Raw genomic sequence first — 24,340 nt, 5'->3', positions numbered from 1 at the left:
GTAACTCGGGCTAGGAGCGTCCGGGAGAGCCGGGGCCGGTACCTATTCGTCCGCCAAGGCAACGCGGAGACCCCACCCCTCATTTCTCACATGGCCGTATTCTAGCGCCACCTTCAGGCCAATTTTTAAAACACATTTTTGGACACTGCTCCTACAGTTTTTGCCCTAAAATCACGAATATCACTACACAGCATGTCTACACTCATGTCATCAACATGGATCAGGAAGATTTTGGAAAAACAAATCTTTGCCCTATTTGTGGAGATAAGCCACCTACGGTAGCTTATCTCCCGATTAGGGAGTCTTACTGGTACTCTCCTGAGTAATATTGCCCAACACTGTTTGCAAGCGCGCGCACATGCACACACACACACACACACACACACACACACACACACACACACACACACACACACACACACACACACACACACACACACACACCTGCGTGCTACATGCATGTCAGGAATAATTATTTTTTATCATAGCAGACAGTGGACCATGAACCCCTCTATCAACACACACTGTTGCCGCAGTGGAAAGTGTGTGTGTGTGTGTGTGTGTGTGTGTGTGTGTGTGTGTGTGTGTGTGTGTGTGTGTGTGTGTGTGTGTGTGTGTGTGTGTGTGTGTGTGTGTGTGTGTGTGTGTATGTGCGCGTGCGTGTGCGTGTGTGTGTGTGTGTGTGTGTAAAGTGTATACAAATCTTATGAAAATAGCAGATCTACAAGCTCACACTGTGTGGCATTGCGGCCTATTGTGAGCTTGTACATTGTCCATTTTCAAATGGCCAAAAGCTGAAGAACATAATATGTTTTGTAAAAATCGAAACAGTAATTAACTGTTTCGATTTTTACAAAACATATTATGTTCTGTAGTGTTGAAATAATTATGGAGGAGTAAAAGTATAATTATTTCTCTCTGAGATGTAGTGGAGTAGAAGTAAAAGTATTGAAACACATATCAAGTACAGTACTTGAGTAATGTGTATATATTTATGTGTATATTATGCTCCTTTTGATTGCAGGTGGGAGACAGAGATGACTCCAACCTCTACATTAGCATGAAGCTAAAAGCTGCTGCAGAGGTACAGCTTTCATTGATTGAGTGAATACTTTATTCGCAGTTCACAGAAGAAAAGAACAGGACATGACAGTACAGTACAGATACAATCTACTAATAGGATTTAAAGGACAACTTTAATTTTTTACAACAAGAGTTCATATTTTAGATTGTAATTAAAGAATATAAAATATGAGTGTTAAATTGATTTCATTTACTTCTTTCTATTGTTTTAGCGATTCTTATTTCAGTGGTGGGGGGCATGCGTACAAGTGGCTAAATATGTCATTTTACACTGAATAAGCCCATTCCCAAGATACAACGCAACCTTTCATGGTTGGATGTGACTTATGGGGGCTAGAAGTGTTACTGTAAATAGCAATAAAGAAACTGCTGTGTCTAAAAAGACATATTGAGCCACTTGTACGCATGCCCCCATGCGTACGCATGCCCCACATTTTAGCACGGTAAACGCGATAAAACAATAGAACGAAGCAAATGAAAACATTTTAACACTTGCTTTTTCTTTTCTCTAATTACAATCTAAAATATGAACCCTTGTTGTAAAAAAACGAAGTTGTCCTTTAAACCCAAGGAAGCACTGTGGCTTGTTTCCACTGGAGTCCTTTGTACTCAATTAATTGAAAGTAAAATATGGAATAACATAACGTTGCTGTCATGTTAGGAGAGAGGGCGAGATCATTTAGCGACCTACAACCGGGTCGCGACGTGGTCGGTAGTTTTCAGCGACTGGGTCGCTAAATCGACCGACTGGGACGGTAAAACCACCGACCGGGACGCTAGAACCACCGACCGGGACGCTAAAACCACCGACCGGGACGCTAAAACCACCGACCGGGTCGCTAAATCGACCACCGCCCGGGACGCTAAAACCACCGACCGGGACGCTAAAACCACCGACCGGGACGCTAAAACCACCGACCGGGTCGCTAATTCCACCGACCGGGACGCTAATTCCACCGACCGGGACGCTATCACGCTAATCCAGCGACCGGGTAGGTAAATCCACCGACCGGTGGTCGCTTCCACCGACCACCGGGCTACTAACCCTAACCCTAACCCTAACCCTAAACCTAACCTCAGTAACCTTACCTCAGTTAGGCTAACCTGCCACGCAACCTCCCGACCGGGTCGCTAAATCACCGACCGCGTCGCTAAATCACCGACCGCGTCGCTAAATCACCGACCGCGTCGCTAAAGCGAGCGACCGGGTCGCTAAATCGACCGACTGGGTCACTAGATGTACCAACCGGGTCGCTAAATCTACCGACCTAAAACTGCAGGCAGGTCGGTAGATTTAGCGACCGGATCGGTCGATTTAGCGGCGCGGTCGGTGATTTAGCGACCCGGTCGCTCGATTTAGCGACCCGGTCGCTCGATTTAGCGACCCGGTCGCTGAAAACTAACGACCACGTCGCGACCCGGTTGTAGGTCGCTAAATGATCTCGCTCCTACTGCATGTTAGGCAGATAGATACCCTGTAGCTCCAAATGTCATAATTATGTTCATGTTTTGTATTTGTTTTTTATAGCAAAAAAGCTGATCTAAAAGTTCACGATCGCAAGCTTCTAGATCTTCTACTTTTGTGTGATACACTAGTAATTAAAAAAATATATATATATTGATTTAGTAGATTGTTTTTCTTGTGCTTGGAGGTTCATAGGAGAGCAGGATGAAGTAATTAAATGTTTATAGTGTTGTATAACATGTCATTTATTAATCTAATGATAATAATTTATTGGTCTCAGATTGGAATCGATGCCAATCACATCCGCCTGCCAAGAAGCGCCACAGAGGATGAGGTACACACAGCACATACTACACAACCTACAGGAATACACACACACACACACACACACACACACACACACACACACACACACACACACACACGAAAACCTACTGTAACACAGCAAAAAGTATACAAAGTACTGTCTACGTAATTACGTACATTAGTGTTAATTGTGTATTACTACAGGTGTAGAGGTGTGTAACGCGTTTTTATGCTGAAGTTTATGAACACAAAGGTCAGCTTGGATCATAAAAGTACAGTTCCAATGTCGTCAGTGTTTAACCTTGTCGCACGGGTACTTGGTCCAGTAGTTCCCAATGTGGGGTCCGGGGACCCCTGGGCGTTCTGGAGGGGGTTCCAGGGGATCCCAACAAATTTATGATCAAAACATTTGGAATATTTCAGAAACATTCAACACAAATCTTGTATGGGGCACGGGTCCCTGGAACAAAACATTTTCAGATGGGGATCCACAGCCAAATAGGCTACATATTTTTATTTGGGGTCCTTGACATGAAAAAGGTTAGAGAACCACTGACTAAAGGCTGTTACGGGGTACAAACTGCAAGATATTTGCTCTGATTATGCTATCGCCGACCATTTTTGGCACTCACCGATCTGACGCAAGAGCGGGCTTTGGTCGCAGAGGTTTTGCTCGCTGTGAGTGAAAGCCTCTGCGACAAGATCATGGCACGATTCCGGCGCTCGGCGACAGCTTCCAGAGCGTTCTGAATAATCAGCTCTGTCGCAGAAGCATTTGTCTCAACCATTGAGAGAACAGTACCAGCCGATCCTTCTTTCCGTGGGTCCATGTGTTGTGTTGTGCATCCAAGAAATCAGACAAGTTTAGGTGGATTTCTTGGGCCGCAATCACACATATGCGTGAGACATCTTCTCCGTATCGTTTGAGAATGAGGGGAGGAGGGAGGGGTCCAATTCATTTTCTATGTAAGTCACGTGGTTTCATGTCGTTGCCGTGTCTCTTGCTCAACCAAAGGCTGTCTTTTGACCAATTGATTGATTGAAGAATTTATTAGAAGTTTGCAATAGAAGAAAGTACAGTTTCATGACAGTACAAATCACTGGTACAAGGTCAACTAAAAGGAGATCCTAGAAAGCCGAGGCTTATTTCCACAGGAACCACACTTTAAGTATCTCATATAACATTGAAAGACAGACAGATAGAACATAGTACTTTATCTAGGATAATATCAGTTTCAAAAGCATAACATCAAATACAAAGGCAGAAAGAGATTTGCAAGAGACAAAAAACATGTGACCTTCATTGAGAATGAATTGGACCCATCCTCCCCCCTCATTCTCAAACGACACGGAGAAGACAGCTGTCGCAAATGTTTGGACGGCGCCTTTCAGTGTGTGTGTGTGTGTGTGTGTGTGTGTGTGTGTGTGTGTGTGTGTGTGTGTGTCCATGCGCGCATCCGTGCGTGCATGCGTGTGATGTTGTGTATCATGTATTGTTGTTAATGCAGGTGTTAAAGGCCATCGTGTCAGTGAATGAGAACCCAGCGGTCCACGGCCTGATCGTTCAGCTTCCTCTGGACTCTGACCATAAGATCGACACCGAGGCTGTGACTGACGCTGTGTCCCCTCTTAAAGACGTGGACGGGTGAGAGACTACAGCGCCTTTCAGACGTGAGGCGGTTGACGCTCACTAGTAATTCATTTTCAATGTGAGGCGGGCGGTTATTCGAGACTCGAATTGAGTTGAGGCGCGGAGAGGCGAGCGGGCGCGTTACTGTGAAATTCTTGCGCGCGTGCTCGATCATGCACATGCTCACAGGCGGCAAGAGCTGGATTGTGTTCATCTTTGTAATAATCGCATGGCGTTTAGCCATGTCTCCACTGCGGGGCGATCCCTGCTGATCCAAGCGAGAAAGCCGGCGTCAACCGCGCCCCGTCTGTAAGGCACTCATCCCTACCCAGCAAGCCAAATGACGTCATGATTATGTCCTCCGGTGACATTCAGGACTAGGCCAAATCACAGCCCATATGGGGATGATCTTGACGTCATTATCGAGATTTCATATGGACTATAAGATTATTGTTATTGTTTGTAATGTTAGTTGAAATATGAGCATATAAGGTTCAAAAACCAGGCCCTAACTTGCCAAGGCCCTGCTTGGCTTTAATAATTAACATACGTTTGTCCATATATGGGTATTTTCTAGAATCCTGTTTATGCCCATATATGAGTCACTCTGTGCCACATCACTGTGACCCACTGTCACTCTGTACCACATCACTGTTACCCACTGTCACTGCCAAAGAGCTGTCAAGCACTGCCGCGTGAACATGGAGCAGGATCCCCAGCCACCCATGTCCATGCCTGCATATATGGAGATCCTGAAGCATCATACCCAGGCCCTAACTCGCCAAAGCCTTGGCTTTACTAACATTGTTGACTATAATAAAGGGCTCCATATATGTATATATAAGGATAAAATAAATAAAATGTCCATATACAGTATGTATGGGCATTCCCAGATGATGCCCTGTTAGGGTACCCCTTATGCCCATATATGGAGATCCCCAGACATCAAACCCAGGCCCTAACTCGCCAAAGCCCTGCTTGGCTTTACTAATTAACATACATTTTATATGGAGATTCCTATATTATCAATATTAAGGACATTATTAAGGATATTATATTATCAATATTAAGGACATTATCTGGGAATGCCCACATTTGGTAATGCCCATATATGGGCATGTTTTGACATAACATTGTTGTCTATCATGCATGGGTCTCCAATCTCCATATATGAGTAACTGATCCCATATACATTACTGGCCAGATCGCAGATATGTCCCAGAATACTAGTATTCTGGGACATATCTGACTAGTTGTGATATTTATCTGGCCTCGATCGGACCCTCTCTGATTAATCCAGGACGTCCGTTTTCGTGGGAAGGATTTATGTTGGTTGAAATCAGGTGATATTCTAGGCCAGATCTGACTAGTCATGGTTTGACTTGATCTGGCCCCAATCGAGACGTCACTGATTGGTCCAGGTCCTGACCGTGCTAGCTGGGTAAAATTCTTTGCCTTTTTTTTACAATTTTGAAAAATTCAAATCTTTTTCAAATGTGTTGTCAGATGTTTTAAAAAGTTAAAATAGCTGATCTATAAGCTCACACTTAACGTGTTGATGTAGACTGAATTTCTGAATTTCCCCCTTGGGATAATAAAGGTATAAAGGTATCTATCTGTAGATCGACCATTTGAACTATTTTTAAATGTCTTTCAACATAGTTAAAAAAAGGCAAAGCAGTTTAGGAATAAGAGGAAACGCATTAGACGAAAATATTGCTCATAGACATAGAGATGATTGATTGATTGATTGATTGATTGATTGATTGATTGATTGCAAAGAGAACAGGGGTACAGTAAAACACATGGGCTAAAAGGATAATAGATCGAATATTAACACATTTATACCTACGGTACATCAACAAAATTACAGCTATATTCACAGAGGTGGAAAAAAATGGCAGCAGTGATGACCCCTCATTTCAATGGGTCAATGTGTCTGTGTGTGTGTGTGTGTGTGTGTGTGTGTGTGTGTGTGTGTGCGTGCGTGTGTGTGCGTGTGTGCGTGCATGCGTGCATGCGTGTGCGTGTGCGTGTGCGTGTGTGTGTGCGTGTGTGTGTGTGTGTGTGTGTGTGCGTGCGTATGTGTGCGTGCGTGTGTGTGCATGTGTCTGTGCAGTCTGACCAGTATCAATGCAGGGAAGTTGTCTCGTGGAGATCTGGGTCAGTGCTTCATCCCCTGTACTCCTAACGGCTGTATGGAACTCATCAGACAAACAGGTATGTACGTACTACACACTAGGGCATTAACGAAAAAGTCGACAAGTTGACTGAGTCGACTTCATTACACAAGTCGACTCCCACCAGAGAAAGTCGAAGTTGAAAAAAAAAATCCTTTGTATTCTTTTCTATCATTATTTTTGCTCCATGCGTGCGTCTGTACAGCATTCAAACAGTAGGATTGCTTATTGTCAAGGACGGAATGATCCAATATTACCTCCCTTTCACAATAGAACATGGTTCCATTGTGAAAACGCCTCACGATGCGATGCCAGGCGTTGTGAGCATGTAGATCGGCTGTTTTCACAATTTCTGCCTTTAATTTGTCATTTTAGATGTATTAAAAAGTCCTTAAATTGGCACTTTAGAAATGTGAAGATACCCTCTATACACTTAAACTTTATAAAATAATTGGGGGATCGTGTGTGATGTGATGGCGTAATCAAACTCAACTTTTTACTGAGTCGACTTAAAAAAAAAAGAAATCACAAGTCGTTAATGCCCTAGACAACCTAACAAACACCAACACATATACTACACAACCTGGCTGTATGGACAAACGGGTACCTTGACCTCATGTTGTGTGCAGTTGAGCTGTGATTGGTTCATGTGTGTGTGTAGGCGTGGAAGTGGCGGGGAAGAACGTGGTTGTGATAGGCCGCAGTAAGATCGTGGGGGCGCCCATGCATGACCTGCTGCTATGGAGCCATGGCACGGTCACCACCTGTCACTCCAAAACACAAGACCTCGCCGCTGAGGTAAGAGTTGGTTGGTTTGTTTGTTGACATCTTGTTTGTAGTTCTGTTTACTTTACTCTGCTCTAGGTGTCGAGGGCAGAAATATTGTTTGTAGTTGTTTTTACATTGCCCTGCTCTAGGAAGGGCGGGCAGACATTTTGTTTGTAGTTTTGTTGATATTGCTCTGCTCTGGGTGGGGGTGGGGGCAGACATCTTTTTTGTAGTTTTCTGGGTGGGGAGGGCAGACATCTTATTTTGCAGTTTTCTGGATGGGGAGGGCAGACATTTACTTTGCTCTGCTCTAGGTGGGGAAAGCAGACATCCTGTTAGTAGTTTTTTATTCATGGGTTGCATTTGTACTCCTAAACGGCCATGTTGAGGACCAACACAGGTGTTTCTATTTGTCTGATTGGCACAGAACCCATGAATTGACTTTTCTCTGCTCTAGGTGGGGAGGGCAGACATCTTGTTTGTAGTTTTGTTTACTACTCTATGCTCTAGGCCAGGGGTATTCAACAAAATTGTCCAGGGGGCCACGTTGACAGAAAACCAAGGGGCCGGGGGCCGCACTAACGTACCCCCCCCCCCCCCCCCCCCCCAAGCTATTAATCTAATGAACACTTGACGGGCACGACCACATTTTCACTACTACATTTTCACAAACAACCACATTTTCATCTACTTTTCATGTCAATGTGCTTAATTTCTGTTCAACAAGTTGACAACTGTACACATGCTTTCTTGTTTAAAACCTAGTGCTAACTACATCACACTAGTGATGGCCAACCTGGCTTTGATGCTATCTTAGAGTAGATGTCGACCTTATTGCAGTGCACACACAATTGCCTTCTTTGATGCTTTAACGATGCTCAACGAGGATCAGGTGGTCAGACACACACACACACACACACACACACACACACACACACACGCACACACACACACACACACACTCCACTCTGCTGCAGTGCTCTGACTGGAGTCTCTTCACTTGACTATGATGGAATATGATTAGGGATTACTGTGATTATGGTAAGATGAAGCTCACGTTTCATATCGCGCAAACCATACCTATAACGTTCATTAGTCTCCACAAAAAAAACGATTTTGGATTTTTTTTTTTTTTTTTTCAAAATCTTTTTTTTTTTTTCAAAATTGCTCCAGGGGCCACAAGGAAGGTCCCCGCGGGCCGCATTTGGCCCGCGGGCCGCCAGTTGAATACCCATGCTCTAGGCCATAGGTGGGGAGGGCAGACATCTTGTTTGTAGTTTTTTTTTTTTTTTTTTTTTACTTCTCTCTGCTCTACAGGTGGGAAGAACATCTTGTTTGTAGTTTTTTATTTACTTCTCTCTGCTCTACAGGTGGGCAGGGCAGACATCTTGGTGGTTGGAGCAGGGAAGGCAGAGATGGTGAAAGGTGATTGGGTGAAGGAGGGAGCCGTCGTCATCGACTGTGGAATCAACCACATCCCAGGTACCTGCCTACACCTACCTGTCTGTCTGTAGTCTGTCTGTCTGTCCGTTCAGCTCCTCACTAGAGCTTTAATCGGGCCTAAATACGTGAGCTCGAGCCTATGGGGCTGTTAAGTCTGACATCATTTTGTAGGCAGAGGAGAATTTTTGCCCCCAGTGCCCGTGAATCTTTTTACTATTTTTACTATTTACACATTTTTCTTCTCTTTGTTGTTGAAAGGAAAGTGTTAGAATTATACTTTAGTCGTTATTTTTGTCTCGGATCTGTTGAAATAGCGAGGAACAGATATTGACAATAAATCTGCTTGGAGGTCTGACTACAAAATGATGTCACGACTTAAAAGCCCCATAACCCAGCCAGACAGAACGTCAGCCCCGAGACCGACCCAAAGCCTGATACATAATAATTGACAATTGGAGCCCGACCCAGCCCGCAGACCTACATTTTAATAAACAAGCTTAATCGCTGCAGCCTTTTTTTCCTCATTAAATGTTGGTGCTTCTTTAAGAAGCACCAATATATGACAAAGATAAAGTTCACAGCCACACAACTTCTATAATATCAGGCTGTACAACAGTGACTGTGTGGACAGTTCCAACGATGTCCCCCGCTCGGCAGTGCACGCATGTGTAACACCTGGGATTCGAATCTGGGTCTCCCATGTTAAAGTCTAATATCTTAAAGGACAAGTTCTACCCCTGAGACAACCGAATCTTATTTTAATGTTGTTTGTGAGACAATAAACACACTCCTGGGATTCTTATGTGTTCAGAATGTGTCTTTAGAAATCTTAGTATTTCATGACATTCTGTGTTTGACTGCATTACTCCAACTCCCAGAATGCTTCACCATTCCCCGACTCCTCCTAAAATTCCCTCCCATAGGAAGTCCTTCCCTCTAGACTCTGCCCACACAAAAAATAAACAAGCACGCATGTAGTAGTCACATGGTGTTGAAGTGTGTTGTTATGGATTGGATTGCAAAGTATTCACGTCAAACCTTAGTTCCACCACTGAGATATATGCCTTCTTGTTGTGTTAGATAGGCTATTGTTTGCTCTGATGTAAATTCATTTCACTGACGACTCTGAAGATAAAACCTTAGGATGCTCCGGTCCATTGAAGCCTTTCTCTGTTGCGAACCTGGGTCCTGCATTGGAAGTTGCGCAGCAGCGCAGCAGAGCCGCCTCTCACTGCGAGTTTGTGAGAGCGAGGATGACCCCAACTGACTCCTATAACTCCTCTGCTCCCCTCCCCTCCACAGATGACAGTAAGCCCAGTGGTCAGCGAGTGGTGGGAGACGTCCATTACCCCTCAGCCAAAGAGAGAGCAGGTTTCATCACTCCTGTACCTGGAGGGGTGGGACCCATGACCGTAGCCATGCTGATGGAGGTATGGACTGGATGGATGGATGGATGGATGGATGGATGGATTGGATGAATTGAATACTTTATTAGTCAGAAATGTAAACAGCACATGGTGCAGTAACTTTGATTGATTGATTATTTTATATTAGTCAGAAATGTAAACAGCACATGGTGCAGTAAGACTTTGATTGATTGATTATTTTATTAGACAAAAATGGACAACAGTACAAGTATAGTCAATACAATTGAAACGTAGTACAGTACACGAACAGTTAAACACCCTGCCTAAAAGGCAGGGTGGAAGCCCTTGGAAGCCCTTGGAAGCCCTTGGTATTTAATTCATGGACATAATAAATAGCAAGCAAAGAAAACATAAAATAATATCACAGTTATAAAAACTGCGATAAAGACTAAGGCTAAAAGGACAACACGACAAAGTCCTGGGGACTTGTTTCCATCGTGGTCCTATTTATTCAATCCATCGACAGAGCATACAAAATGAACACCAAAAGATCCAGGTCATCAACAAATACAAACACTCTACTCCTTGTACAAAACACATGGGGCAATTACATTTAGCTCCCTTTTTGATCTCCTGATTTTCAGGCCAATTTCTTTTATAGAAACCAGTGTTACACATCCTGTAATCATGGGTGGTGTGGTGTCTGTCAGGTTATTCCACGTCATGGTGGCAGAGCAGTAGACTGAGAACGTTCCCATGTTTGTCCTAAATCTTGGTGGTACAAGATCATATGGATGGATGTATGGATGTTGTACAGTAAATTCAGTAACACAGTAAAACATAGTCTTCTCATATTTTCATAGTTTCATTTTTATCTCAAATGTTATTTTATTTTATATTTTATATTATAGTGACAATCATAGAACATACTATATAACAGTATAGCAGTCAAATCACATATCGTTGTTGTCGGGTGGAAACCTTGTATGTCCAAAACCGTTTGTTTTGTATTTATCATTTTAAAAATGATTTAAACTAGTGAAAACAGCCGATCTACAAGCACACAACGCCTCGTGTGCTTGTAGATCTGCTGTTTTCACTACTTTTGTGCGATGGCCATATGATGAAGTAGTGCTTTACTTTGTGAAAAAATTTACAAATTTGAAACTTGGAGATACAAGGTTTCTGCCCGACAGTGACGATATGCTTATTAAATAGGTATTAATGACAATAGCTTCATAGGGATTCTAGATCCCTCAAATGATAAAAATAATAATAATAAAATAAATGCTTTAATCTGCTTTATAAGGTGAACGTGTATACTCCTATAACATATTCTGTATCTTACAATCATGACAATGTAGGATAGGCATTCTCTGTTTTGCTATTGTTGATGTATATATCTCTTTTTCTTCTCTTTATTAAGTTTCCTTTATGTTTTCTTTTCTTTACATGGTGAACATGTACACTCCTTAAACATATTACTTCATCATTAACCATGAATGTAGGATAGGCACTCTTTGATCTGTTATTATGTATATGTTAAATCAGAACACTTTTTAACAGACTAATGTATTTTAAACCATGAAGACGTAGGATAGGCACTCATAAGCTTTTTTTTTAGCTTCAGCCTATTCCTTTTGATCATCTCAAACAGTGATTATACTTTTGTGGATGTATGACTTGTATAAATGTATATGTGAGATGATCAAATAAACAATCAATCATGTTATTTGTCGACTGTTTCTTGTTACATTAAACTTGATTACGCTTGTTTGTGTGTTTCTACAGAACACAGTGCAGAGTGCATGGCGATTCCTGAAGAGACATCAGTCTGGCAAATGGAACCTCAGCTCTACCAGTGTGAACCCACAGACGCCTCAGCCCAGGTCCTCATAACACTACACTATATGCTATGCTAACTAACTACAGACGCCTGAGCCCAGGTCCTCACCTCACAACACTACACTATGCTACGCTATGCTACGCTATGCTATGCTACGCTATGCTATGCTATGCTATGCTAGTATGCTAGTATAACTAACTAACTAACTAACTACAGCAGAAGGAGCGAGTGCATTCTCTGGTACTGCCGTTAACTGCCAACAACAGCCGCGGCAGGCACCGGCGCACAGGACCGGCAATGAACCGGCAGCCGCCGACAACAGACTGGCAGCAGCAGCAGGCATCACCACCCGACGGTGATTAGGGTTAGGTTTAGGTTTAGGCATAGTTTTACTGAGGTTAAGGTTAGGGTTAGGTACCGTCGGACTAATGGGATGTCGGAACAATGTCTGCTGCAGAGGTGCCGCGGAATCGTTTGCCGGCAGTTGCCGCTGCCGGATGATGCACTCGCACTCCCTCAACTACAGACCCCTCACCTCATAAGCAACACTACACTAACTCACTAACTCACTATAGCTAACTAACTCACTACTCACTAAAGTGGCTTATTGGTAAATGGTGCATTTCTATAGCGCCTTTATCCAAGGCACTTTACATAGTCGGTTATTATTGTCGGTATCAGCCGGTAATGCGTGGGGGAGTCTGTCCCCGTGACAATGCGCTAGACAGACCCCTGGGAGATGGAGTCTGTCCTTGTGACAATGCGCTAGACAGACCCCTGGGAGATGGAGTCTGTCCTTGTGACAATGCGCTAGACAGACCCCTGGGAGATGGAGTCTGTCCTTGTGACAATGTGCTAGACCTCTGGGAGATGGAGTCTGTCCTTGTGACAATGCGCTAGACAGACCCCTGGGAGATGGAGTCTGTCCTTGTGACAATGCGCTAGAACCCCAGGAGATGGAGTCTGTCCTTGTGACAATGCGCTAGAACCCCAGGAGACGGATTGCTGCGGTGGAGCGTCACACCCACCATCAACTTGCTGCACGACTTGCTGCATGACCTTGTGGTCCAAAGGTGAGAGCTCTACCGACGGAGCTACCCGGACACTGAATAACTAACTTACTAACACACTAACTCACTAACAACAGACCCTCTCAGCCTGGGTTCTAACCAGCACTAAAGGGTCATTCACACTGAGCACTACAACTATAACTATAACACAAGTAGATGGCAGAGTTCACACTAACTATATATCACTAACTATATATACTATATAGCTATAGTTATCTTTAAAGTTATATTGCTCAGTGTGAATGGCGCTAACATTGCAAGCTTATAGATCTGCTATTTTCACTACTTCTTAAACATTTGTTTTCTGATTAATGGAATGTCTTAGATTTTTATTTCATTTATTCATGAAATGACTTTAAGGTTTTTTGGGAATGTTTTTTGAACATTGTTTTAAAATACTAATTATATAAACATGTAGGAAACAAGAAACTAAGGGACCCATGCATACAAATGTGTCCACGACCCACAAATGGGCCCCGACCCACTGTTTGGGAAACAGTGCTATTAGGGCTAGCTTTATCTGTGTTTCTAGTCATATTGTATATCCATGGTAAAAATGTTTAAAAAAAAAAAGTCCAACCCAAGCCAGCACGGCGATGAACCCAACTCCAATTGCTATATACTCCTTATCATTGCTGTAACTCCTATATAACCCTATAGCGGTAACTATAAACGCCCTATTGCATATTCATTATTTTTATTGCCATTGTTATGGCCCTATTATGAGGGTCATATAGCCTATGTATGCTGTTCTTCCCTGTGAATGTCCTTTTCCCCTCATTGGTGTGTGTGTGTGTGTGTGTGTGTGTGTGTGTGTGTGTGTGTGTGTGTGTGTGTGTGTGTGTGTGTGTGTGTGTGTGTGTGTGTGTGTGTGTGTGTGTGTGCGCGCGTGCGCGTGTGCGTGTGTGTGTTTGACTGAGTAGTGCTTGAGTGACAGTGGTTGTTACCAGCTGGTATGGGTGGACTGAGTGAGTGGTGTATGGACGTGAGTGGCTAACTAGTAGGTGGGATCTGGCTGGTGATTGGCTCCTGTCTTCATGGGTGTCGCTATAAAAGCTGGATGTTTCCAGAAGGATCCAGATGTCTTCATTCCAGCTTGCCTCCAGCCACACCAGTCCTTTGTGTCTCTGTGTTGGCCATAGCTCTGGTCCATAGCGTTAGTGGAGTTCTCCCTAACGCTATGTTCCTCTACCTCCGTATTCCTTGGCAAAACCGGAAAACCCCGCCGTCTGGTCCAAAAATAACAAAAACTGTTTCGCCCCTCATCAAACCAAAGGTATCAGTGGACAGTTGAAAGCTTACTCTACTTAGTGGACGAGGTCTGAGCCCCCCACCACACGATTAAAATACATTTCTAGGGCAAAATGAAAAATATTCCACCGGATGGAGACGCTCTTCCAGGTTTTTACGAAACAGCGCTTCCAACGTCACAGAGTTGAATAACACCCAGTGAGACTAATGCTCTGTGTAATTCGGTCCTCTGACCTGCGCGGCAGTAGTGAGTTGGCACCTTGATGGCGACGACAAATAGTGAAAAACGAGAAGAAATGGAGTCTCCATCCGGTAGAATATTTTTCATTTTGCCCTAGAAATGTATTTTAATCGTGTGGTGGGGGGATTAGACCACGTCCACTAAGTAGAGTAAGCTTTCAACTGTCCACTGATACCTTTGGTTTGGTGAGGGGCGAAACAGTTTTTGTTATTTTCGGACCAGACGGCGGGGTTTTCCGGTTTTGCCAAGGAATACGGAGGTAGAGGAACATAGCGTTAGGGAGAACTCCACTAACGCTATGGACCAGAGCTATGTTGGCCATAGCTCTGGTCCATAGCGTCAGAAGGAGTTCTCCTTATGCTATGTCCGTAATGATCCGGTGCGCCCGCAGGAAACACTGCACACACCTCTCATCTGTTGTAAAAAATAAAAAATATAGTTTCACTACTCACCAAAACAAAGACGGCTTTTGGGAGTTTTTCACCTTCCGGAGAAATATTTTCTTTTCTGAGCAAAAAGTGTATTTCTACCACTTTTTGTGGTCACATGTTCAGACACTGGATTCTGATTGGCTTAAAACAGTGGTAAATCAGTCAACAACCTTGAGTTGGCTCATGGACCCTGTTGTGTTGCAGACAAAACAAGTTGTATGCCAGGGGCCACAAGAGGCCGCTAGAGTGCCAGGGATAGACCCATTGACCACCAGTCTAACATACAGTGACGCGCGCTTCCACGCTGGTGCATGTGATCAATGTGACCCGGATGAAGATAGCAACAATGTTGCTATAGGCTATCATTCATTTTAGAAGATCGATTTTCGGCGATTCAGCCGTAAATAAAACTTTGTCGCTGGTCTGGGAACACAGTTCAGAGAAAAGGGTCTCTAAAGATGTGAGTTTGTATTGGAGTGGGCGGCGGTGCGGCGGCGTTGCCCGATTACGGGCCGATGTAAACAGAGTCGCAGCCCGGGGCATGGATGGAAAATTAGACCGGGGCTTCGTTGAGGCCTCCGATTAATTAATTAATTTTATTAAATATCCCGGACTAGATCGGGATAGGCACCCCGGAATACGTCGCGCCGCCGATTTTCAATGGAATAAATCGTCGGACCATCTAGAATCACTTGTTGGAAAGCGTAGGACGAGCCAGGACCACCCACATCTCTACAAGCAGCCCAGGGTAAGTAAAATAGCAACAAACAAAAAAATCCTGAAACAGTGGTAAATCAGCCAACAACCCACTCCCTCTCATGGTAAATGGCTTACTTTAGACGTAAGGTGGGGGGCTCCGTGTGTTCCCTCCAAGGAGAGTAGGTTTTAAACTCACAAAAGCCGTTTTTGTTTTGGTGAGTAGGGAAACTATTGTTATTGTTATGAGACGAGAAGTGCGCAACGTTTCCTGTGGGCGTACCGGATGATTACTGATATAGCGCTAAGGAGAACTCCTTCTAACACTAAGGACCAGAGCTATGTTGGCCAGTGCTTTAGATTTGTATTAAAGGAGAATTCCGGACCTCCCATATTCTTACATTGTTCTGATGTCACTATCCCAGAATGAATGAGTGGAAAGTTAAACGTTTATATGTATTCGTTTTTTTTTAGTTTTTTTTTAGCAGCACTCCTGGAAGGAGTTAACTCTCTCCCAGCCATTTGCAATATGCTTGTGCGCCTATACTGCCAGGATTATTATTATTTTTTCAGTCCTACAATACAACAATCAATGCGCAGAATATAATTGTAAACTGCAGTCTATTTGTATACCACAAGAGTGCGCCAACGACTAAGTGATCAGGCTGACTCATTAGACTGAATGAGAATGACCTGCAGCCTGTGTTTATAATGGAACTGACGGCCGGCCGGAGCGCCCAAACAAACAGCATCGTGCACGCCCTCACGGGCGCAATCAGTTTATTTCAAACACTCGACCATGATGCTGGGTGACCACTCTGTCAGCCTCTCATTTTTTTCCGAATGAAAATCCGTCTACATATGGTAAAGTTTGATAAGAAAAACGTTGGCTTTCAATGCTAAAATTTGCATATGCTATGCTATATGCAAATGACTTCCGGGTTACGTCATCGATGACATCATTTCCATCGCATTATCATTGCTGAAGCTTAAATGAAGCTAGAATGGTCATTTATGGCTCTAAAAATGTCAAAAAAATACCCAAAAAATCAGAAAATCATTAGGAAGGCGACGTTTGGCGATCTGGCTGGCTGGGCCTCCTCAAAATGGCGACGTTTGGCGATTTGGCTGTGAACTAGTAAGCTCCAACGTCTGGCTTTGTCCGTTTGTCCAAAGTTTGTTGTACGCCCAGGGTAGCGGGACGGAAAGTGTGGCCTACATCTGGCAAAGCGTCCAAAATGTGTTATACGCCCAGGACCATATTGGCCAAGCTTCACGGGATGCTTAATGAAATTAACTCATGAATAGCACTTCTCACTTCACACTAAGTGTGGTCCGATCGCGAGTGGTGGGTTCGATCGGCAAATGTACTTATTTGTATCGCTTGGGTGGGAAATACTTTTTTTTGGTATCTGTTGTTCTTAACTGCTCTATGTAAAGTGTCTTGAGACAACTTGATTTGACACACATACATTTTTATTGAATTGAAATTAATAATGCTGAAACTACAGTGTTTGTGTGCCGAATGAGGGGACTTTTGATGACATCACGAGAGAAATCTCTTTTTGCAAGACTTAAGTACAAACACAGTGGACAGTATTTCGACATTATGAACAACTGATCCCTAAAAAATGAAATAAAAATGTATCAATACAAATAAGCCATTTACCGAACGACCCCACCGCTCGCGATCAGGATATGGGTAGTCCGGAATTGTCTTTTAATGTGGTTTAGTGTGGGGTGGGTGGCGTTTCTTTTTTCAGTTACTAGTGTGTTCCTGTGTTTCTTTAGAGTAAGTTTTTTTGTTAAAGGTAAGCATAGTTGCTTTTTCTTTCTTGATCAGTATTTGTGTTGTGTCCTGTAAAACCCACCCTGTTTGTACGAATGACACAATAAACCACCATATTTTGGACTTTTAAACTGGTGTTGGCTGGATGTGTTTGGGGACTGGGAAGGGTATCCCTTGTGGTGCGGTTCTTGTATTCTTGCATTTATTTTACTGAGGATAAGGATAGATATAAGTTTAGGTTTAATGGACAACTTTGTTTTTTTTTTTACAACAAGGGTTCATCTATCTATAAATGCGAGAAGTCTCTGCGTGTGTGTCTGTCTGTCTGTCTGTCTGTCTGTCTGTGTGTCTGTAATCCGCGTATCTCGAGAACCGTTCGTCCCACCGGCTTCAGATTCGGCACGCGCGTTCCCCGCCGCGGCACGGAGTGCAGTGCCAGGCCTCGACCCGACCCGACGCGCGGTTTTCCGAAACCGGCCCGAAACGTTCGGAATATCCTTATGCGGAGCTGATTGTTGACATCAGGCTGTTCCGGAGGAAATCGGCGCAAGCGCTGACTCATTGTGACATCACTCATAAAAGGCTCTGACATCACGTACGTCACATGAGTCAACAAAAAATCTCTGAATATCTCCATATATAGCATATATGGGCATAAAATGGACGCAGAATCACAAAGATCTCCATATACGGGCATAAAGGGACACAGACAGACGGATACAGAGATCTCCATAAATGGGCATAAAATGGACGCAAATGGCATATATGGGCATAAAATTTACGCAGAATCACAAAGATCTCCATATACGGGCATAAAGGGACACAGACAGACAGATTCAGAGATCTCCATATATGGGCGTGAAATGGACGCAAATAGACAGATATCTCCATATATGGGCATATATGGGCATAAAATGGACCCAGAACTATATCTGCAGTGATCTCCATATATGGACATAAAATGGACGCTGACAGACAGACAGATAACAGATATCTCCATATATGGGCATAAATGGACACAGGCAAACAGATGGTCAAAACGGGTCCTATGACAACAGGTATAATGGGGTTTGCATTAAAGGGCGGGGCATTCATTCCCTATTTACATCGTTCCCGAGTTGGCCAGGTCACTGACTAGACGCTGGGCCGCCCTTCTAGTATTTTAAATAGTCATTAGAGAAATGATTTTGATTTGCATGCATGCCCCCAGGTTGGTAGGCATGCATGCAAGTAGCTAAATATCTATTTTTAGACACAGTAAGCCCATTCCCAAGATGCACAGCAATCCTTCTTGGGCAGATGTGACTTATGGATTGGGGGCTGGTATAAATAGTAACAAAGAAATTGTCAGCTTATTGTGTCTAAAAATACATATTTAGCCACTCGTACGCATGCCCCCAACCACTAATATCAAAATACTAAAATGGCTGAAACGATTGAAAGCAGTAAATGAAAACATTTTAACACTCATATTCTCTTTTCCTCTAGTTACTATCTAAAATGTTAGGTTTAACCGTTTAGCCATAGTTTACCACGGTTATGTTTAGGAATACCAGGCAAAGAACATTCTATCACTGCACCGGATAGACGCCCGAGGCGACTGTGTTTTGGGCAGTGGCGTCAGTTCAGAAAAAGCTAAGGTATGGCAACATGACTGGTGTCTTTCGCGCGCGTGCAAGACACCAGTCATGGTGCCATACCTTATCAACAGGCATGATACATTTATTTTAAGAAGTACATTCTATTTTTCCAACCGTTTCTACGGTTTCTTGGGCTGGATATGGCAGCCTGGAGCGGTTGTTCAAGTGCAGCTAAACTTGGCATGTTAGTAAACGTGCCACAATTAACAATAATGAATTGCACCTGTGCAGCTGACCTGCGGAACCTGGGAATATACCATTTTGTCAAGATGGGGAGAATACAAGTGTGGAGAATATAATTATAATACCTTGTTAAAATGACCATTTTGTTAAATTTTGTATTTTTAGTTATTTTACTCTAATTTAACAACATAATAACCAGAACAGATAGAAAAAGAGACATTCATGGATTTGTATTTTAAAGTAACTTTTATTTTCCCCCCTGGACCCAGGGTATGGCAGCTGCATATCCCTGCCATACCCAATTGACTCCCCTGGTTTTGGGGCGAGCATTCTGGTATATTCCTGGGTACATGAGTACCCAGGAGTACACTAGAAATCTCAGTGGCAAATATTGTACTTTTACTCCACTACAAGTGTTTGAAAACTTAAGTTACTAGTAACTTTGTAGATTTTATTATTGTCACAAAGCATACAATTACCACACTCAGCCCTAGACATTTAGACCGTTTGAAAATAGCCAATCGACAAGCCCACAATGCGTTGCATCGCGACACATTGTGAGCGTGTGGATCAACTACTTTCAAAAGATCTTTACACGTACGTTCTATACATTTGAAAACTTCTGCATATAATGAATGCTTTCTCCTTTTGGTACATTAAGTACCAAGTACCAAATATCTTACCAATGCTTTTGTACTTATACAATTATATTTTGAATTCAGGACTTTCTACATTGCCATATTGATACTTTTACTTTATTTATTTATTTTGGACATAAATATGTTAGCAGTTAATTAGCTCTTAATTGTCCCTTTGAACTGGGTTTTGCACTGAGTTTATTGATTGGGCCATAAAAGTGTCGTATTTGTTATGTGTTCGTTAGTGCTCTCTCTAATCAATTAAAGCATCAAAGACCTTTTTGATGCCTGTTGGAGGGGGGTGTTTGTACACACAGACTTACCTTAGTTTCCCATGAATTTACAATTTACAATCTAAAATGTGGGCATTTAGCAGACGTTCTTAATCCAGAGCGATTTACAATAGGCAAGGACAGCACAATAAAGGTAATACATCAAATGCATAGCAATAGTAATCTAGGATCATATAAACAAAGACTGGCAATCGTCAATTAAAGTTTATTACTATTGTTATACGTTTTCAGTGTCCGCATGGCGAGCAGGGCCGTGGTCATTAGGAGCACTCGTATCACTGCAACTGGAGGCAGGGTTTTGAGAACGTCTGGTTTGAGAATCGCTGTTCTTGCATAACAGAAACGAACAAATATATTATCCAAGTATCTGACATAAGCCCCATTTCCACTGTTGGGCCGACCCAGAACTAGAACCAGAACTTTCCAGAAGCAAGAACTTTCAAGAACCTGTGAAGTTCTGGGACCAAGTTCTGCTTACGTTTCCATTATAAGCAGAACTAACAGGGAAGGTCTAAAAAAAAAAGCAGCAGCGTTGCTGGCCCCGCCCATAGGTTCCCAGAACTCAAGTTTAGTTCTACCTCAGGAGCAGGAACGAAAAAAGGTTCCAGAAACCTCATCTGAAAATGGGCCGTGTGCAAAGGAAACAAAACCATAACCAAAAAAAAATGGTTCAAGTTCCTGAAAGTTCTGGTTCCACCTTGCAGTGGAGCTAATGTAAAGTCACAATAACAACTTTGACGAGGCAGTATTGTGTTGTTTTAAAATTGTATTTTTTATTTTTTTCGGAAAAGTTTATATTACGTTTTTTTACCTGACAGCAGACGTATATTGGGATGACATAAATGTCCCACTTCTGCTTTCTTTCTCCACAATAGGAGGAAGTGCAGCTGAAAGTTTGATGAAATGTGTTTTTTTTTTTTCACTTTCGTAATACTGGCTGTTATCGGTGTGATGTGTTTCCTGATAAGAGGGATCTCTTACGGTACGTTTTAACAGCAGGCAACAGCGGGCGACGGTCGGCGATAATGGAATCCGTAAGATACGGGGGTGAATAAATTAGAAGCCGCTGCTTGTGATTGGCTGAACCGGAGGTAGGGAGCGCTCCGCTGTGTTCACTTGGACCGCGCAGAGGTGCCAAAAGTCAGGAGGGATGAAGATTTACTATTCTGTCCCCCAGTGTACGTAACTCGGACTGCGGCGATGAGGTGATGATAGAAAAGTGGGCGGTGGAACGCCACCCAAAAACATGAAAATAATTTTATCTTTTGGGGTGACGTCGTCGGTTATAGCCAATCAAATTCACGTGTTGCTTTGTTTACCCAATGGAGGACTTAAGGTAATGACGTCAGTAATGTTCACTATAGGAGATTTTTATTCCGGCTGTTGCCGGCTGTTAAAACGTAGTCTGTTGGTTTTCTTTCCTCAGCGACGGGGCCATCGCTCATTCCTGCACTCCGAAAGCCGTCGGCCGTTTGGTCAGGGAGGTGGGGCTGTTCTCGGGGGAGGCGGTGCCATACGGACCGTTCAGAGCCAAAGTCAGCACGGAGGCGAGGAAGCGGCTGAAGTTACAGCGGGATGGCAGATACGTGGTCGTTACAGGGTGAGTGGCAGAGATAATTGTATTCCTGACCTTAAGTGTCTTCATTGATTTCATTTCAGTTTCAGTTTTCATGTAGGTGACAGACGGGGGCCTTCCTCCAATCATGATCAAGTGGGGGCGGTGCGCATAAGGACCGCCCCCACTAGATCATATTGGAGGAAGGCTTTCTAGTTGCTGTTTCTATTGGTAGTCATGGCTGCCAGTTCCCACCTGATATCATGTGGGAGCTCCGACTGCTCCAGCCTGTACTTAATAACTGCCTGCTTGCATAACGTCTTCAGGCTAGGACTTAAATCTAATACATACAGCGATCTTCCCACCAAGACAATATGATCTCCCACTGTGCAAGATGTGCTCCAATCACATTTCAAAGGTCCTTCCCCCTTGAGCCCAACCTTCGTCCAGGAGAAGGTCCCTGGATTGAATTTCCACATATCATTGATGGTCTGCTTCTTCGAGCCAGCAAATATGTACAGCTCTCCATTGTAGGCAAACGCTGAATGACCGCCTTGTTCTTCTGCATGAGGTGTGTCCAGCCAGCAGTTGGTCTCTGTCTCAAACACTCTCATGTGTTTGTTGTTTAACTGGCCGCCAAATACAAACATCTGTGTCCCGATGACGGCGGCAGAGTGACCATATGAAGCAGCTGGTGGAGTCCCTCTGATGTTTACTAAAGACCAGACCATTGTGAAGGTGTCCAGCTTGTAGATGTCATTAAAGCATCCTGTCTGTGACCATCCTCCATGGACATACATGAGCCTCCGCAAAACGCAGGCCGAGTGGCAGCACCTAGGCTCGGGAACTGTCCCCAAAGCCTTGGGCTTGAAACATCGGTGGGCGTCGACGTCAAACGCACAAAGAACGTTTTGTCTTTCTAGTCCCCCCCAGATGTAGATGCGATCTTCTATCAGCACAGCTGTGTACAAGGGGTGCGACACCTTAACATTAGAGGGAAATTCTGCTCCTCCGGTTGTCACCGGGGGCAACGTCAGCCAGCGCAAAGCCACCGTGTTGAAGACCTGCACATCAATCTGACCCACGTCGTTGAACCCTCCAAAGGAGTAGATTCTGTCTCCCACTGTCACAGCGACACAATGAGGAGGACTCTCTGGGCCTCCGTTCTGACACACCGTCCAGCGAAACATCTTTCTCCTTGACTCTGTCTGTCTGTCTGTCTGTCTGTGTAATTATCTATATCCTTCTTAGTGTATTTCAATATGTCTTTTCCGGGTCTCTTTCTATCCCTCTACACCTTATATATGGCTGATCATAGCTGTTGACTGAAATCATACACAACATAAACCGTAACCATGCTAGCCTGGAATCAGAAAAATTCGCCAGTGCAAAAACTTTCCCTTGACGGAAACAATTGTGTTCATAGGATGAGACGAAATGTCGGCCGCTGCTTGTGATTGGCTGGGGCCAACGCTCTGGAGGACAGATTTATGTTGGCTTAGCAGCTCAAACATGACCACCAATCAGTGAATCTGTTTGGGTCTGTCAGTCAGACAGACAGATAGATATTTATTAGTTGCGCCAGCAGAGCGTGCAAGTACTGTGTTCGGTGCCGTCTGTTTACGGCCGACAGTACACAGGCAGGGCCGAATGGTACCTCATTTCGATGCTCTTGAATGCACACAAGACCGCATCCGTAACAGTTAGGCTACTGAAAGTTTAACAACTGCTTTAGTACACTTAAATAGACAACATAATGTTTATTATGATCCAACGTCTATACTCTCCGTCTGTGACTCTGTGTGATGATCAACATCATCACCTATCTCCCCCTCCGTTGCAGGCAGCAGTTCTAAGCAGTTCCGTGTTGAATGAAATCCCCTTTCTGTATTGTATAAGTAAAAGTAATGGTAGTCCCGAGATGCGTATGGTACATGTGTCTGTAGGTCCGACTGTCTGGAAAAAGTAATTGATCGGTTGAAACAAACTTATTAAGCATGTTTTAGTTCCGCCAGCCAGCCTGCCTCCGTTACTCCATGCTGGTGGACGGCCACTCATGTGCGGTAGAAGGGAACGCAGATCCTATGGCGCATACGCGTTCAACCTGGAGGTGCGTTCAAGAGTGCAAGTGTTGAAATGAGGTTTAAGAATAAAGAGAAAATCAAGGTTTTATTGTCACTACTCACTACTCTAAACAGGGACAAGAATCAAAATGCAATGTTGTGATCCAGGTGATAATAATAATAAGGAAAAACTAAGATAAGGTAAGATAATAACTAGAAATGTACAATTGGAAATTGCAAGTGTGTTCGCCGTTGATTGTAATGGGGATGAGCCAATCAGAGAGGGGGAAAAGCATGACATCACGGCATCAAGGTATCGTGATGTCTGATTGGCTGAAGGGTTACATCAGATGATGAGTAAAAACACCAAAAACTAAATAATAAATTAACGAAATAATTCAC

The 24,340-nt window shown here is 43.6% G+C and overlaps 1 protein-coding gene across 4 annotated transcripts in view; it reads left to right on the top strand.

Annotated features, from left to right (window-relative positions):
• Positions 1-24,340, top strand: part of LOC308300421 (C-1-tetrahydrofolate synthase, cytoplasmic-like) — a 51,957-nt gene that overhangs the window by 8,734 nt on the left and 18,883 nt on the right. For all 4 annotated transcript variants that reach the window (XR_013962822.1, XM_080744256.1, XM_080744257.1 and 1 more), the window contains exons 4-12: positions 1,025-1,084; positions 2,829-2,882; positions 4,363-4,499; positions 6,604-6,704; positions 7,326-7,462; positions 8,803-8,914; positions 10,178-10,305; positions 12,034-12,131; positions 21,747-21,920. Coding sequence is in view for 3 of the 4 variants with exons in the window: in XM_080744256.1 (XP_080600382.1) it covers positions 1,025-1,084; positions 2,829-2,882; positions 4,363-4,499; positions 6,604-6,704; positions 7,326-7,462; positions 8,803-8,914; positions 10,178-10,305; positions 12,034-12,131; positions 21,747-21,920 (1,001 nt within the window). In the remaining variant the exon portion in view is untranslated. The remainder of the gene's footprint in view (positions 1-1,024; positions 1,085-2,828; positions 2,883-4,362; positions 4,500-6,603; positions 6,705-7,325; positions 7,463-8,802; positions 8,915-10,177; positions 10,306-12,033; positions 12,132-21,746; positions 21,921-24,340) is intronic.

This window comes from Nannobrachium achirus, assembly GCF_963921795.1.
Source record: "Nannobrachium achirus genome assembly, chromosome: 16".
NCBI lineage: Eukaryota > Metazoa > Chordata > Actinopteri > Myctophiformes > Myctophidae > Nannobrachium > Nannobrachium achirus.
Note: the sequence above shows the minus strand (reverse complement) of the source record. Positions and strands in the feature narration are given on the sequence as shown.